Below are 17,850 nucleotides of genomic sequence, written 5' to 3' on the forward strand. Positions count from 1 at the left end.
TAGATAAATAAAATCTTTAAAAAACAAAGTGGTAAATGTCAACGCTGTGTCAGATATAGTTGGCAGTGTACAAGTCTGACTCTTCACCATTCAGTTCCATAGCAAATGCTTACATTTTCTTAATGACAGCATTCCAGCAAGCCCCTTAAAGGTTTGTTTGTTTTTCTGTGTGTATGTTTGGGGATAGTGAAATAGATATGGAGGATAGTGGATTTTAAAATTCACACAAAACCTTCATTTATTGAGTACATAGTTTGTGCCAGGCATTGTAAGAGGCTTTGGGAATGCAGAGAGGCCTGCTACAGAGCAGAATTTCAGTAAATAGTTGTTGAAGAACTGGAGGAAGTTGGAAAGAATTACAGTTCCTACTCTCTAGAAAGGGACAGAAAGAGAAATAATATAACATGAAATTCTGTAACAAAGGCGTAATATGTGAAGGAAGATGGAAACACAGGGAATTGAGCATATATTGAATCCAGCTGATTAAGAAAGTGGAAAGCAGTTTGCAGGTTAGCTGGTGATATTGCTGCAGTTCTGCTATGATTGAAATATTTTTAAAAAATGAATTATAAGCACCTGGTTCTTATTTTCAATTATGGTCTCTATTTTACTTTTTGGCAGAATAGGTTTTGTTTTGCCTTTATTGCTGAATATAACTGCAAAAGAGACAACTTAGAAAATCAAAGATCTAATGACTTTTTTCTATTCATGTTAGACTTCTGTAATAAATTACTGTTAGTAAAAACACAGCCGTCTTTAAAACAATCACATTTATTCCCTTTTACAACTTCTCCAAGTTCCTCTTTCTCTTTCCCAATTTGGAGGGGGAGGAATAAATAAATGCTACTTCATGTTTTTTTTTTTTTTTTTTTTTTTTTAGCTCATATAAAATTCTTGTTTAGTTTTTGGGATCTTGAAGACTAGGGAAGTGGTACAGTATCAAGAAAATCATTCCCAAAAGATTAATGCAGTTGTTCATTTTTTAACCTAATATATAGTTTGTCAGTTTAGAAAAAAAATTATCAGGGCGCCTGGGTAGCTCTGTCAGTTACATGTTGGACTTTTGATTTCGTCTCAGGTCGTGGTCTCAGGATTGTGAGATCGATCCCCTCTCTCCTCCTTCTGCCCCTCCGCCTTCTCCTTTCCTTCCTCCTCTCTCCCTCTCTCCCTCCCTCTCTTAAAAAAAAAGAAAAAACAGATTACCTATTTAAAAATATCCTGCTTCAGAATGGCATCCAGTATTTGTGAGGTCATTTAGACATGAATATCAAACATGTGGGCATTCTGAAAAATCATGCTGTACATTGTGATTTTTAAGCTAACAACAACAAAAAGGACTGCTTTAAACCTACCCTCTGTTTGTTCTCTGTGAGGCAGAAAATCTTAGTTTTTCCTGTCCTTGAACAACTGAAATTTGTTAGTGCTAGTATAGGCATAGTCACAACTTGCCCTGACAAGCTTGCAGGGTATCTATTTGTAGATGAATCAATAGTCTCTTTCTATTTCCATGTATTGTATTTCACACAGTTGTTATAAACAAAAAAGAAAATCTAAGTCCTTATTGCCTGAGAACAGATTCTTTGATAGATAAGTGAATTTGTTTTGGAATCACCATTGGCCCTCTGTTTTACTATACTTTGGGAGCAAAAGAAAGAGATCTGTGTATTTTTAGTGAATTGACACCTAAATCTAGTTATTAAGCTCCTATTGGAGCTTATCTATTCTTATGTTTCATGGGATTTTTTTAGAAAGAGAGTGAGCTGGGGGGAGGACTAGAGGCAGGAGGCAGGCAGAGAATCTTCAACAGACTCCACACCCAGCATGGAGCCCAACACAGGGCTTGATCTCACAACCCTGAGTCATGACCTGAGCTGAAATCAAAAGCCAGATACTTAACCCTGAGCCACTCAGGTGCCCCCAAGACTTTTAATTATTTATAAGAGGAATGAATCCTGTGAATCTTAAATTGACATATATAGTGCTTATTTCCTTGTATTGTATATCCAGGATAAATCTTTGGTGGACATTTAACATGAGGATATCAAAAATAGAAGGAACCTAAGATACCGTCTAGTCCACATTTTCTGATTTTCTAGATTAGGAAATGAAACCCGAGACAATGACTGAATTGCTTTGGGTTGCATATCTCATTAGTGATGAGGGAGTCTCACTACAAACAGTAGGATCTCATAAAAATAATATTCTTGCTGTAGTTTGATTACATTCTCTTGCATATGAATCCATTGGATGAGGTGGATACACTCTGCATTTGATAACTCATACATCTGATAATTTTATAACTAAGAAAACACAGTCTAATTAATTCCTATGTATGTCATTGGTCCTCTACATTAGATTTTAAAAGCACTTTTGTTTTGTTTCTTTTTAAAATATATATATATATATTATTGGTTCAGAGGTAGAGGTCAGTGATTCATCGGGTCTTGTATGATCCCCACTGCTTGTTACATCAGATGCCTCCCTTAATGTCCATCCCCCCAGTGTCCCTGTCCCCACATCCACCTCCCCTCCAACAACCCTCAGTTTGTTTCCTATGATTAAGAGTCTCTTATGGTTTCATCATAAGGGAAGAAAGGAAAAAAACAAAACCAGACAAAATCAGAAAGAGAGACAACCCATTAAAGCCCTTTTACAGGGCAGCCTGGGTGGCTCAGCGGTTTAGGACCGCCTTCAGCCCAGGGCGTGATCTTGGAGACCCGGGATTGAGTCCCATATCGGGCTTCCTGCATGGAGCCTGCTTCTCCCTTTGCCTGTGTCTCTGCCTCTCTCTGTGTGTCTCTCATGAATAAATAAATAAAATCTTTTTTTTAAAAAAGCCCTTTTACAGAAGAAAATTTGTCACCCTTATTTGATTATTCATTCTCATATTTAACAGCCATCACAGGAAAATTTTCTTATGTCAGAAGATTTAAAATTTGGGGTCCATGAATCCCTAAGGAGTCCATGTTATGCAGGTCTCTGACCCCTTGAAATTACGTGCACAATTTAATTCACAGCTTTTGTAAATTTTTTCAGGGAACCGCTAACCAAGATCAACCTGTTTTCTCAGTCTACAGGCTAGCAGCATTTTCTTTTTTGTGTTGTCTTCCTTGGAAGACACTTTTCTATCCTCCATATTACTCTGCATTCATTTGTAGATTATTTCTCCCTCCAAATGAAGAACTTCAGATCGTTTTAGCTTTTCTCACAGAGTCTTCTTCCCCCAACATTTTAAATCATATTTATGTGTGTCTTTTGAACACTTTCTGAGTCCTTTGTAAACCTGAAAGGCAAGGAGCTCCAAATTAGAAGTCCTGTCTGATGAAGATTCCTTGAGGAGCTTGGGCCTGCTGACCATGGTGTCAGAGGGTTAGGGGCCACGGAAGCAAGATTGGTAAGATAGATCCCAGGAATGTCGGTTCCCACTAAGGAAGATTAGGGAGACCTGGTCTAGGTCAAAACTGAGGGTAAGGAGCCCAGGTAAAGCTTAAAGGATTGGGTGCATTTCACAGTTCAAAGCATAGAAAATAGATGCTGAATAAAGAAAGGAAGTCAGGAGGATTGGGGGCAGCAATCTAGCCCAGACCGGAAGGTGAAACGGAATCCTCAGAAATGTGCATGTGAACAAATAGCCACTTTTCTTAGTAAAATCAACCTTTTATTCTTGAGACTCTTGATGTGGGGACAGGCCACTGAACCTCACAATACAGACACTTGTGTCCCAGATTTTCCTTCTCCCTGCCACCTCTACGAGCACACTAGTAGCCTCAGAATGGTGGCTTCAGGAGAGTTATGTTCCGGCAAGATGTGAGTAATGGAAACAGTGGGATCGGCTGACAAGCTGGAGGTTATAATGTAGGTTATCAAAATCACAGATTTTTCTGGGAATCTGTTGAAAACTGTGGGCTTCCTCTCCAGAAGGTAGGCACTAAATACATTTCATGTAAACAAGAAAATGATACAATTTAGCCTTCCCTGAAACTCCTTCCTGGTTAATAATAACTCCTGATTGAGAAATATGGTATTCTAGATTTCTTACCCTTTGGTTTCCTGTCTTTTATTCATGGTGTATGTAATTGTTTCAGTTGCTGTTTAAGCTATACTAAGGAGGTTTAGACATATAGTTTCCACATGTGAGCCAAAATATTAATGGGAGGAACAGCAATACTGAGGCACAATGATGCTGGTGACAGGAACTGTGGAGAGGTCCTGAGGACATGGCAAATTTGGGAGGATATGAATTGTACCAAAGCCGTCCAGTATCCCTTTCTCACTGGATTAGATTATTCTTCCTCTGTTCCTATGCCAGGATCTAGGTTTTATTTTACCAGCTAATAAACAGTTCCTTTATCAATAATGTAATGAGGGACTAACACTGAGCCAGTTAGTTTTCTATGGTTCCTCCTAGAGCAGCACCCGGTTCCCAGGATAGCTGGGAACTTCTTTCCAGCCATAGGTAAGACCTGTGGCCAGGAAAGGGTGAGAAAGGAGCGAGAAGAGTGGCCACAGCCTGAACTTCACTCATGGCTGTTGATGAGTATATTGGTAATTTTACTCATCCCTACCCAGGGGCAGGCCCACTGACTCTACCTAGAATTATTAAATATGTAAGATTGAATTTAGAGAGTGATTATCTGGATAATCTAAGTTAAGCAAATCCTCATTTACCAAAGATTGTAGGTCCTCTGAAACAGAGAACTTGAATTATCCAGTTAATCCTGTATTTATATACCACTTAGAAAAGAAAAAACTGGTCTTTTTTTTAAGTTACAGCAAAAAAAAAAAAAATCTGTTTGGAAGAAGGGATCCAAATGTGTAAATACTTAAGCTTAAAGGTCTATTAAATGTGTTTTGCTTTAACTGTTTTTTTTCTTTCTTTTTTTTTTTTTATATTTCTTCTTTCTTCTTTTTATTTTCCCTCCCTTTACTTGATCTCTTCAAATCCTGACTTTCCTTGATGCCCAATTGGGGCCTGTCCTGCCTATGAAAGAGAGACAGTAGAACTACGCAGATGACATTTTATAGTGTAAATGAGGTACTCCAGCCCTGCCTTTAGCAGAGGGGCTGGAACACAATAAGCAATATATCTGTTAGCTACAGTTGATGATAATGGTTGTGATAATGCTTTTCCCAAATACTCTGATCAACATTTAACCTCCTTATTCTCTGGCCATAAAAAAATATTTAAAGCCTATACTACTATTTGACACTTAATATTCTAGTTTAGATGTTATTATTTTATCTCTACAGTGAGATTACAAACTCTTTGAGAGGCAAAGATTAGTAATACAAAACTTGCTGAATTGGTTTGAAAGTTGGCATTTCCTGGCTTTACAAGTCACGTGGTCTTCATTTGGATTTTTTTTTTTTTTTTTTTTTTTTGTCTCAACAGAAGATGAAAACACTAGCAGAAAGGAGGAGGAGTGCCCCATCTCTCATACTGGATAAAGCCCTGCAAAAAAGGCCCAGTACCAAGTAAGTGAATAGCTTTGTATTACACAGTTGGAATACGCTGTTTATCTGTGTGTGTGAGGGTTTTTTTTGTTTTTATATCAGCACCAAAGTTTTCTGTTTAATAATAGAAAATCTGACTTCTGTTCTGATGTTACTTAATAAGGTCTGTATTTTATGTGAATCATAAAGCCTGATCTGTGTGGTCACTTGCTTTAAAACTGATTCAAAAATCTCATATCACTTAGTACACAAATGTACATGCTCCACATATTGCTAAACTTTATTTATAAAAACAATCAGAATACTAAAAGATGAGCTATTTTAACCACCATATGTCTTGGTTATGCACAAACTTTAGCTTGTTTTTTTTTAAAGTGATACCTATGTTGGCATGAGGCAAATTTTTACCAATTTTAGGTATGAAGAAAGATAAACAAATTGAGATTATAAAAATGGAATGCTGATTTCTTAAATGCATTATTATTTTTTAATAAATTTATTTTTTATTGGTGTTCAATTTACCAACATACAGAATAACACCCAGTGCTCATCCCATCAAGTGCCCCCCCCCAGTGCCCATCACCCATTCACCCCCACCCCCCGCCCTCCTCCCCTTCCACCACCCCTAGTTCATTTCCCAGAGTTAGGAGTTTTTATGTTCTGTCTCCCTTTCTGATATTTCCCACACATTTCTTCTCCCTTCCCTTATATTCCCTTTCACTATTATTTATATTCCCCAAATGAATGAGAACATATAATGTTTGTCCTTCTCCGATTGACTTACTTCACTCAGCATAATACCCTCCAGTTCCATCCACGTTGAAGCAAATGGTGGGTATTTGTCGTTTCTAATGGCTGAGTAATATTCCATTGTATACATAGACCACATCTTCTTTATCCATTCATGTTTCGATGGACACCGAAGCTCCTTCCACAGTTTGGCTATTGTGGACATTGCTGCTAGAAACATCGGGGTGCAGGTGTCCCGGCGTTTCATTGCATCTGTATCTTTGGGGTAAATCCCCAACAGTGCAATTGCTGGGTCGTAGGGCAGGTCTATTTTTAACTCTTTGAGAAACCTCCACACAGTTTTCCAGAGTGGCTGACCAGTTCACATTCCCACCAACAGTGCAAGAGGGTTCCCTTTTCTCTGCATCCTCTCCAACATTTGTGGTTTCCTGCCTTGTTAATTTTCCCCATTCTCACTGGTGTGAGGTGGGATAGAGGGAACATACCTCAACATTTTAAAAGCCATCTACGAAAAACTCACAGCAAATATCATTCTCAATGGGGAAGCACTGGGAGCCTTTCCCCTAAGATCAGGAGCACGACAGGGATGTCCACTCTCACCACTGTTATTCAACATAGTACCGGAAGTCCTCGCCTCAGCAATCAGACAACAAAAAGACATTAAAGGCATTCAAATTGGCAATGAAGAAGTCAAACTCTCCCTCTTCGCCGATGACATGATACTCTACACAGAAAACCCAAAAATCTCCACCCCAAGATTGCTAGAACTCATACAGCAATTTGGTAGCGTGGCAGGATACAAAATCAATGCCCAGAAATCAGTGGCATTTCTATACACTAACAATGAGACTGAAAAAAGAGAAATTAAGGAGTCAATCCCATTTACAATTGCACCCAAAAGCATAAGATACCTAGGAATAAACCTAACCAAAGAGGTAAAGGATCTATACCCTAAAAACTATAGAACACTTCTGAAAGAAATTGAGGAAAACACAAAGAGATGGAAAAATATTCTTAAATGCATTATTAAATTAATTAATAAAGGGCAGCCCTGGTGGCCCAGTGGTTTAGCGCCGCCTTTGGCCCAAGGTGTGATCTTGAAGACCCAGAATCGAATCCCACGTCGGGCTCCCTGCATGGAGCCTGCTTCTCCCTCCCTGCGTAGAGCCTGCTTCTCCCTCTGCCTGTCTCTCTCTCTCTCTCTCTCTCTCTCTCTCTGTCATGAATAAATAAATAAAATCTTTTAAAAAAATTAATGAACTAATCAGAATCTGAAGTGTAAAAACAGGCTAACTCACTATGTAAATGACCATTTCACCTACTGAGACTAAATACCATTTCAATAGATATTTTATGCAAATCTTTCATAATATGTAGAAATTGAATGAATATTCAGTCATTAACTTATTCATTAATTTTTAAATGGCATTTTAACTAGGATGAGTTTTTATCTTTAAAGGAACCCTGTGATGATTTTGCTCTAATCTGTGTATCTTTCTATATAAAGTGAAGTCCTTATCACCTTTACTTACAGTGAGGGTATATCTAATATTCCTATGAATGATGTGCTAATTTAACATAAAATTTGTGTGAAGGCATGTGGTTTTTTTTTTCAGTGCCAAAAATAAATTATAGAGCCAACCCCCAGTTAGTGAAACTTTCAACACTTTAGTTGCTCTCTTAGTAGCAACATGTTCTCAGGCTCAGGCACCCCCAACCTGTTCCTAGAAGACACATGCTTAGGCATTGGGTAGACCAGGAAATGTAAATTACTTTTTTTTTTTTTTAAATTTTATTTTTTTATTTTATTTTTTTTTTTATTTATTTTTTTTATTTATTTATGATAGTCACAGAGAGAGAGAGAGAGAGGCAGAGACACAGGCAGAGGGAGAAGCAGGCTCCATGCACCGGGAGCCCGATGTGGGATTCGATCCCGGGTCTCCAGGATCGCGCCCTGGGCCAAAGGCAGGCGCTAAACCGCTGCGCCACCCAGGGATCCCGTAAATTACTTTTAATAGACGCCTAAGCAAAACTTATTTAGGAAGATACCCTTCTTCCAAATGAATAATACATTTCTGTGCCATATATAAATGACTTTTGGATTATTTACATTAAGGTATCTTTGCGTTTGTAGAAAAAAGAGAATGGTAACATTTTCACAGTGTGACCTTGATTACCTAGAAAACTCAGGAGTATTTTTCAGGGGAGGTAGTAAGAGGAGGCAGAATTTTTAGTATAACTGTATATATGGATATATTACCTATGTAAAAAATAGCTTTATTTACTTTTTAAAAACAGTTTTAGGTATAATTTCTTACTGGAAGTTTCTGGGATAGACATGCCCTAGGCTTTTCAATGATAAGTAGTCCTTACATCAGAGAATCTTAGGCCCAAGATGAGGGGTCTGGTGGCCCACTTACTCCCTAAGCCGGTGTGAGAATCTATGATACTATGCATGCAGATACTTAAAGTTCATGAAGACTAGTGGGTCTCAGTGGAGTATTACTAACTTCTAGAGGGCATTTTGGAATTTTGTACAGCATTTGAGTTTATCTCACTGATTCAGTGGGCAGTGGCCAGAGATGGTGGACATCAGATAATGCTCAGGGCACCCTGCACATCAGAGAATTGTGGCATATCTACATGGCTTTGAGTGTCCTGTGCCTGGACGTTTGTGAAGGAGGCTAAAAAAACTTGGTATGATTATCTATGCCTATAACCTAACTCTGTCTTATATACAAAGTATTTTTGTATACTTTTATTTTAATAAACACTAAATTCCCCAAATATGCCACCAGCGTGCATATCAAAAGATAATTTCTTTTGTTTGGGACTGTTTCAGAAAATCTCAATAAAATGTCTTTACTTCATTTTCCTGTACTTGTGTGTTACAATTTCTTACCATCCAACTTATCTTAAATTTAAATACATGAATTTTAAGTAGTGTAAGCATTTGACTACTTCATTGTCTTTTAGTATAGTTATTAATTTTATTTCATTTTCCTTTGTATTACTTTTGATACTTTTGAAATTCAGTTAAATATCTATGAATTTCAGGGTAGAAAAGGAGGAATGGAAATCAATACATATGTGCAGGCATTTGTATCCCATAGGGGAATTGGGTCTAATAGTGTTGAGAAGGATGGTAGAGGAAGCGCCAGATCAGTGACACTGGCAACACTTGCCCACCTTACTGGGATTGTGGTGAGGTAGACAACCAGTGTGATAATATACAGCCATTTCCTTCCTATTCTTGTTGTCTTATCCCCTCTGCAGTAATTAGTGCTTACAGTAGAGCCAGTTCCACAAATTTCTGCCTCAGAAATAATGAAATATGGTGGACTTGTGTCAAAATAACTACAGGAAAAAGGTATATTTAAGTTGAAGGTTGTGTATATTTTAATTTTCAGTTTATTTCTTATGAGTTTCTCCAGATCAGTAAAGTGAGTACCTGTGGTGTGGAACTAGTGCTTTTAGTGTGTATAGTGTTGGGCACTTAATGTGTACAAGGTATTTATAGGTAATGTAATCTCCAGATTGGAAAGAACCATGTAGATCATCTAGCCTGGTGGTCTCTAGAACTTCCTGGTTAGTGACCTGCAGTGGAATCCAGGCAGCTGCATAATTGTCAGAAACTCTTCATGGTCGATTCTAATGCCCTCTTGGTGGAGAACCACTATGGCAAGTTACAAAAGAATCCTTTTCTTAAAAGAATGCTAAGCCACCTGAGTGGCTTAGTCAATTAAGTGTCAGACTCTTGGGCAGCCTGGGTGGCTCAGTGGTTTAGTGCTGCCTTCAGCTCAGAGCGTGGTCCTGGAGACCCACATCAGGCTCCCTGCATGGAGCCTGCTTCTCCCTCTGCCTGTGTCTCTGCTCCTCTCCTGAGTCTCTTATGAATGAATAAATAAAATCTTTAAAACATAAAAAAGGGTCAGACTCTTGATTTCAGCTCAGGTCATGATCTCAGGATTGTGAGATCGAACCCCATGTTAGGCTTCATGTTCAACACCGTGTCTGCTGGAGGTTCTGTCTCTCCTCCTCCCTCTCCGCCTCCCCACTGCCTTACACGTGTGCTTATGCACATGTGCTCTCTTCCTCTGTCTCTAAAATAGGTAAATATCAATCTTTAAAAAAAAAAAAAGAATTTTGCTTTGCTTCACAATCAGTTGCACCCAGGAAACATGAAAAACTTCTAAAGGCCAAGCTGATAGCACATTGTTTCAGGTAGAACTTTGTACAATAAAATTCTAGTACCTAAAAAGAATCTTTACTATTTCTTTACATGTAATATGATGGGAATTAACCTGTAAAAGAAATAGAGTACTTTAGCACTTCATATTTCTTGAATTAAATACACAGTCATCATAGCATTGCATATTTCTTGAATTGTACCGTTACTTGATTTTGACTTTGTGACAGAATGTCACTGTTTTTGCTGTGGCTTCCTGGTAAGGTGTTGCTTAGTAATTAATGATGATAAAGTTTTTGTCCAACATTTAGCAAACATCCCCAAACAAGAGATTTAAAAGAATCCCTTCATTTAACAGCTGTTGCACCTCAATTTTTATTGAATTTAATGAACAAGAGCTTTAATTTAAAAGAGAGGGAAGACTTAGGTTAATTGGTGAGTTAACTGTATGTGTCAGTTTTATCTCTAGTGTTCTTGGATCAGCTCCTACAGTACCTAAGGAGAGGTGGTTTATAGATTTTAACTTTTCTTTTTTGTACATGGATACCATTCAGATGAGCTAGAGGTAATTTCTCTAAGCAATTATTTTAGCGTGTGTTGTAGCAGATGCCAAGCCTTCACAGTAAGATTAGTGGTTTTCCAACATGGCTGCATTCAGCTGTATTGACTCTCAAACACAACAGCGTTCAGTTCTGTGTTAAGGACAACACCACCTCATGTAGTAGTTGTCCTCGTGGTGAGACTCACGGCACCTAATTAGAGGGCTTAGTTTCCTTGATCTTGAAATGAGAGCGTCAAAATTATTATCTAATAAAACCCTTCTACCTCTAGTTCAGTGGTTACATAATTATGAGTTGAGAAATTCAATCAAAAGACTTCCTTTTGCATACTCTGAATTCTAATCATTCTTAACCACTTGCAGTTTCCGAAGTACATTCTGCTCTCCCCTTGGCTCAGATGTCACTTCCTTCAGGCACTCCTCTAACCTATCATAGATAACATTCATGCTTCTGGAGCTTTTCACTGTATACGCTCATCCCACTGCATTGGCGCCACCATTTATGTCCTGTTGTCTTGAATGCCCTTGCCATTTATTGATAAAGTAATGTTTTGTACATTTCTGGTGTTATTTGTTGGATAAATTGGTGAGTGAACAAGTGACTCCATTTCCAAACCAAAACAGGAACTTAGTAAGTTTGTACAGGTTAGTAATTTCGTAAGTTTCTGCCTTTCCTGCCCTCCTTTAGATAGCCAACACATGAGAGACTTGCCCTAATCATCAGTATTATTGGTGAAATTCTGGCTAGAAGAAAGGCAGATTGCTTTTGACAAAGTGATTCTGAGTCATTGTTAGGAAGTTATTTCATGCAGCAAAATAACCCACAAACTCATATATATAATCTGGAAATACTACACATATATTGGCATTCTCATGGTATTTCTTCATTGTTTACTCAGGGATAGATTCAAGTCATACAGACTTTCCCTCCAGAAATTCTCTTGTTTTGATAGGTACTCAGCCCACCTTGTAGAAGTTGCACAAAACTGTGCCCACTTTTGTTAAAAATTACCATCTGTTAACACTTTTAAGTTGATATTCACCTATTGCCATCCCCATGTCCAAATTAACTTATTGCATATGTGCTCTTTGCAGGACTTCATGCTAGGGACTTTATCTAGGTTACTTTTCAATCTCTGCTTACTGCTACTGAGAGGAAAGGCAGCCCGCCAGGGAAGTGTTGAGTACTATAGGAAGTGCTTGAGCTCTAACTACATTCACATGCCACCTGTCCATCCTGACTTTCTATGTGACCTTGGAAAAATCACCTCATCTCTGAGTCTCAGTGTTTTCCTCTGTAAAATATGAATCTAATGCTTGTATCATGAACTATGAAGTATGAAAATTCTTAGATTAGTTGCTTATTTCACTTAGATGTATTTCATTTCCAAGCTTTAAACCTCCTGACTCATCTAGCAAAATCAAGTTTGTTAATGAAAAGCTCCTACTTTATACATAGCATTGTATAACCAGAAGCAAATAATTGAGCCTATCTCATTGAATAGTGGAAATTGAGTCAAAGACTTACCCTAGGTCATATAATTGATTATAGCCTTAGAGATGGGACTGCAAACACAAGCCTCTGGTTTGGATGGTATATTATTCAAACCAAAGTCCTATGATATACTAAGAGCATAGATTCTGGAGCCAGATTGCCAGGATTGAAATCCTGATACTGGTCCTTACTAGCTGTATGATGTTGGGTAAGTTTTTAAACCAGGGTTAATAACCTATCTCATAAGATTGTAAGGAAGACAAATGGGTCTTATATATGTAAATTCCTTACTGTAATTACCAGCACGTAATCCGTACTCTATGTGTGAAGACTATTATTATTATTACCAGTAGTAGTAATATCAATAGTAACAGGAGAAATAGGACACAGAATCCTCATAAAAAGACTCTTTGAGGGCCACCACAGGTTAGAAATAAAGTGGATGAAAGTTGCAGTCTAGAAGCCAGCTGGATTCTAATATTAAATTCATTTTAGCAAGACAATTATATTTCTAGGTCTGGCCTGATGCAAGATTAGCTCAGAACACCTTGGACTTACTCTTGGTAGACCCTTACAACTGTTGAGGTCTCCCTAGGCCGAAGTTCAAAGTATACTTAGAATGACTCTGGGAAATAAGGTCCAGAGACACAGAGAATTGACCTGGTTTGCTTGGCCTCTCCAGATGAGGAGTCTAGGAAATCTGTATGTGCCAAATCTATGAATCAAAATGAGACACATATAGAATTAGCCAGTTTGGGGTAAGGATACTAGGATGAGAGAGCCACATCAGAAGGTGTTAGAGAACTAGGACAGCAGCTGTTTGCTGACTGGCTTCTGGTTCCTTTTGGTCAGTTCACTCCTGTTGTGCCTAACTACACACACACACACACACACACACACACACTAACATTGCCTTACTTAAGCTATCCCACATGTGTTGTACAAATTTCACATTACCCCATTTCCTTTTTTCTCTGTTAACGTTAGCATTGTAATTTTAATACTCATCTAAATGAAAACACATCGTCTTTTCATATGCAAGGAGTACATTTATATTCTGGAATAGTTTACTGGGGATTGTGGTCAAATCTACTTTCACAACAGAATAAAAAACCACCTCCACCTGTGATTGTTGAGTGTGAACTTTCCAGATAGAGTAACTGGAATGAAGTGAATGACCTCATAAAAGCCATTCTCATACTGAAGACTCTAATAAGATAGTCATGGCAACAGTTTGATATAATTTGAAGGAAAGATCAGTCTAAAAGAGAAGTTACTAGGGGTACCTGGGTGGCTCAGTGGTTGAGCATCTGCCTTTGGCTCAGGTTGTGATCCCGGGGTCCTGGGATCGAGTCCTGCATCAGGCTCCTCACAAGGAGCCTGCTTCTCCTTCTGCCTATGTCTCTGCCTCTCTCTCTCTCTGTCTCTTGTGAATAAACAGATATAATCTTGATTTTTTAAAAAAGGTGATAATAGACTTTCTTTTGGAATTCTGTAAACCTATCATATCTAGATACAGTTCCTTGGTATAAGACTTTGAAATAAAATTTTGAATTTGAGAGGAATTTTTTAAAACATCAACACCTTTTCAAAATCACAATAAACTATATAGACATGTTATCTTAGGAAAAAATCCATGCCGAGTACTAGTCATTGTGCTGCCTTGCACTGAATGCCAGTTGGTTCTGCACAAAGCCTGTTCCTACAGTTTGGGACAATGTGTTCGTAGGTCTTAATTGAGAGACCCATAGATAATTGAAGGTGTGTGATCAGAAGAATACACAGTAGAAATTTGACACATGAAGATTGCCAACAGCCTGCAAGGTCCCTCTTTCCTTGTGAGGAACTTTTCCCAAAGCTGTAAAATTTGGCTGTAAAGGAAAGAGACAGCTATTGCTTTAAAAGGTGGCAAAGCTGGCAGATTTTTACCAAAATGGAATTTGTTGCTTTGTTAAGCAAAAGGCTCTCCAGACCCAAAGATGACCTTAATCTTTTCAAACTACTTTTCATATTCTTTAAAAATGATCAAATGCGGGCAGCCTGGGTGGCTCAGCGGTTTAGTGCCGCCTTCAGCCCAGGGCGTGATCCTGGAGACCTGGGATCAAGTCCCACGTTGGGCTCCCTGCACGGAGCCTGCTTCTCCCTCTGCCTGTGTCTCTGCCCCTCTCTCTCTCTTTCTCTCTCTCTCTCTCTCTCTGTCTCTCATGAATAAATAAATAAAATCTTTTAAAAAAATGATCAAATGCATCTGTTCCAGGGTATTGTGCTGATTCTATGACATAATGCTGGGAGGACTCATTAGAAGATTGTGTTAAGTCTCTCCACATTCTAGTGGGCTTTGACAGAGTCAAATTAATTTATTTTTGCACTTGCAGAACAGTGCATGCATTTAATTTCCTCTTTCCAACTATGGCCTCATTTGCTAATTGCAGTTATGATTCAATTTATCTTTCATACTGGCACCAGGAAGGCAGTACTGCCTTAGTGAATGTTTCCCCCACTCCTCACCCCTCCCCATAGGCTGAGCCACATCCTGAGACATCCATACCATACTAGGCTAGGTTCTCCCTCCCCCTGTGCAGCTGGAAACCTAGAATTTCTCAGAGGAGCTTTAGAGTTCCATAATCGACTTCCATCAGAACCCAGAAAAAAAGAACTTCGGAGGGTGGCAGAAGAAAACCGTATTTGACAGTTGTGGCTAAGAAAGTGCAGGCCCTGCTGCCATCTTCCCTGGTAGCCTCTAGGCCAATTTCTTACCAGGAGAAAGAATTTCGACAAGTTCCTTAACCCGTTAAGGCATCACTTTCCTCATCTATAAAATGAGGATAACCTCGTAGGGGATTCAGTGAGTTGATACTATAAAATATCTGGCACACTAAGTATTACATACGTTTTTTTCCTGCTCTGCCCTGTCACTTGATGTATAACTTCTTAGTGCTCCATGTATAAGTCTCATTTTCTCACCTTGACTGTCTGCTTTTTGAGTGAAGGGACCATGTTTTCTGCTCTTCACATCTACATGTTCAGTGCTGGGTATGGAATGATAGTCTGTAATATTAGCTGAGCTGAATGAGTGATTCCTTCCTTCCCCAGCTAAGTAGGGCAGCTCCCAGTTGGATTGGAAAGAAGGGTAAGTGTCCACTACTGCCTGAGAAAGTAATGCAGCCAGCGTCAGAAAACCACAAAAAGAAATACTAATTTTGGAGTGACCAACTGTTTGATGTATGTGATGTAATGCTCACATGTTTACCATATCATCTGCACTGTGAGTCACTGCCATTGGTTTTCTGATGTAGAGCCCCTGGTGTACTGAGAAGACACAGAGAGTGGAGTCTGGTTCCTGCTCTATCACTTGGTAGAGTCCAAGTATGACCTTGGTAGAGTCAGCTAGCCTTTCTGCAGCTAGAACTGTTTCTTCATCTGACTGTGGTAGGGAGAGGGGAGAGTGAGATTGACTCAGTGTCTTTTATGTACTTCCTCCACCAACGCCCAACTCCACAGTTTTGTTTCTTTATGCTAATCGTAGCTTTGTCACACGGAGAACAGAAAATAGTATGAATGCACCTTGCAAACCTTTTTATCACAGCTCTTACACACCTAGGAGTGTGTTGGTCACACTACTGAGGACTACATATCCCCTCTGTCCTGTTTAATTGCAAAGGTCAAGCATTTACTTATGTGGGATCTTTGGTCTAAGATCTTTGTTGTTATAATGTTTTGGTAGCCAGCCTCCATAATGGCCCTAGTGATCCCCATCTCCTGGTATTCACACTCTTGTCTGATACCCTCCCACATTGTATCAGAATTGATCTGTGTAACCAGTAGAATATTGCAAAAATTATGGTATATCACTTTTAAGATGAGATTATAAACATACGAACGTCTGTCTTAATTGCTTTCATACTCTCCCTGATCACTTGCTCTGCGGGAAACCGTGTCCTGAGCAATCCTGTAGAGGGGCCTAGAGAGGAACTAAAGCCTCCCAACTGACAGCCATATGGGTGAGACTGGAATTGGATTTCCCAACCCCAGTCAGATTTTCAGAGATTGCAGCCCCAGCCTCATGGCAACCTCGTAAGCTATCTGAGCCAGACCCAGTGAGCTAAGCCACTCCCTGGTTCCTTGACCATTAGAAACTGTGAGATAATAAATGTTTGTTTTAAGCTGCTATGTTTGGGGTAACCTATTATGCAGCAATAGATAACCAGTAGTCATCTAGTTTATGAAACTAGATTTCTAGGTTGTTTCTCCCATGTACCTTTTATGTATTCTTAAAGCTAAAGGTAGAAAGATGGAAACAGATACTATTTCTGTTTATAAATGAAAATGCTCATTTTCCAGACCATGTAATTTGTTTGAAAAGGGACCGATGACATTCTTTCTTTAAATAGCTTTGTTGAGGTACAGTTCATACCATATAATTCATCCATTTAAAGTATACAATTTAGTTGTTTTTAATATATTCACAGAATTGTGCAGCTATTAATTACCAGTCTTTTTTTTAAGATTTATTTATTTATTTACTTATTTACTTATTTATTTGAGAGAGAGAGTGAGCACGTGCAAAAGTGATGAGAGTAGCAGGGGAGAGGGAGAGAGAATCTGAACCGCAGGGAGCCTGACACGGACTCCATTCCACAACTGTGAGATGATGACCTGAGCTGAAACCAAGAGTTGGATGCTTAACCAACTGAGCCACGCAGGCATGCCCCCTATTACCACAGACTTAAAGCATTCTCATTCCTTCTAGAAGGAAACCCATAACCATTAGTTGTCCCTCCTCTCATCTCCCATGTCCTTTCTTACCATCGCTAGTCCTAAGGAACCACTCACTCATCTCTTTTCTGTTCCTATAACCTTGCCTCTTGTGGACATTTCATATAAATGCAGTCATGCATATGTGGTCTTTTTTGACTAGCTTCTTCCAGGTAGTGTAACATTTTCAGGGTTTATCCATGTTGCACCTGGTATCAGTAGTTCATTACTTCTAATTGTGAAATAATATTCCATTAGATGGATAGATACACCACATTTTATTTGCTCATCAGTTGATGGACATTGGGGTATTTTCTACTTTTGAATATTTTCTACTTATGAATAATGCTGCTGTGAAAATTCACATACAAGTTTTTGTGTGGACGTATGTTTCATTTCTCTTGTATATATACCTAGGGTGGAATTGTTGGGTCCTGTGATAACTCTGTTTTTAGCTTTTTAAGGAACTGCCAGACTTTTCCAGTGCAGCTGCACCATTGTACACTCCCACCAGCAACATGTAAGGGCTCTGCTTTTTCCATACCCGTATCAACTCATGTTGTTTTCTGGCTTTTTGACTGTAGTTCTCTCAGCCAGCTCAAAGAGGCACTTCTTCCTGGTTCTCATTTGCATTTCCCTTATGATTGT

General features: G+C 38.8%; 1 protein-coding gene across 4 annotated transcripts in view; it reads left to right on the top strand.

Moving 5' to 3' along the window:
- ARHGAP20 (Rho GTPase activating protein 20) overlaps positions 1-17,850 on the top strand; it is a 132,811-nt gene that overhangs the window by 14,364 nt on the left and 100,597 nt on the right. For all 4 annotated transcript variants that reach the window (XM_041771693.1, XM_041771692.1, XM_041771695.1 and 1 more), the window contains exon 2: positions 5,393-5,475. In XM_041771693.1, the coding sequence (XP_041627627.1) occupies positions 5,396-5,475 (80 nt within the window). In that variant the 5' untranslated portion in view covers positions 5,393-5,395. The remainder of the gene's footprint in view (positions 1-5,392; positions 5,476-17,850) is intronic.

The sequence above is a fragment of the Vulpes lagopus genome, chromosome 10 (genome assembly GCF_018345385.1).
Source record: "Vulpes lagopus strain Blue_001 chromosome 10, ASM1834538v1, whole genome shotgun sequence".
NCBI classification, from domain to species: domain Eukaryota; kingdom Metazoa; phylum Chordata; class Mammalia; order Carnivora; family Canidae; genus Vulpes; species Vulpes lagopus.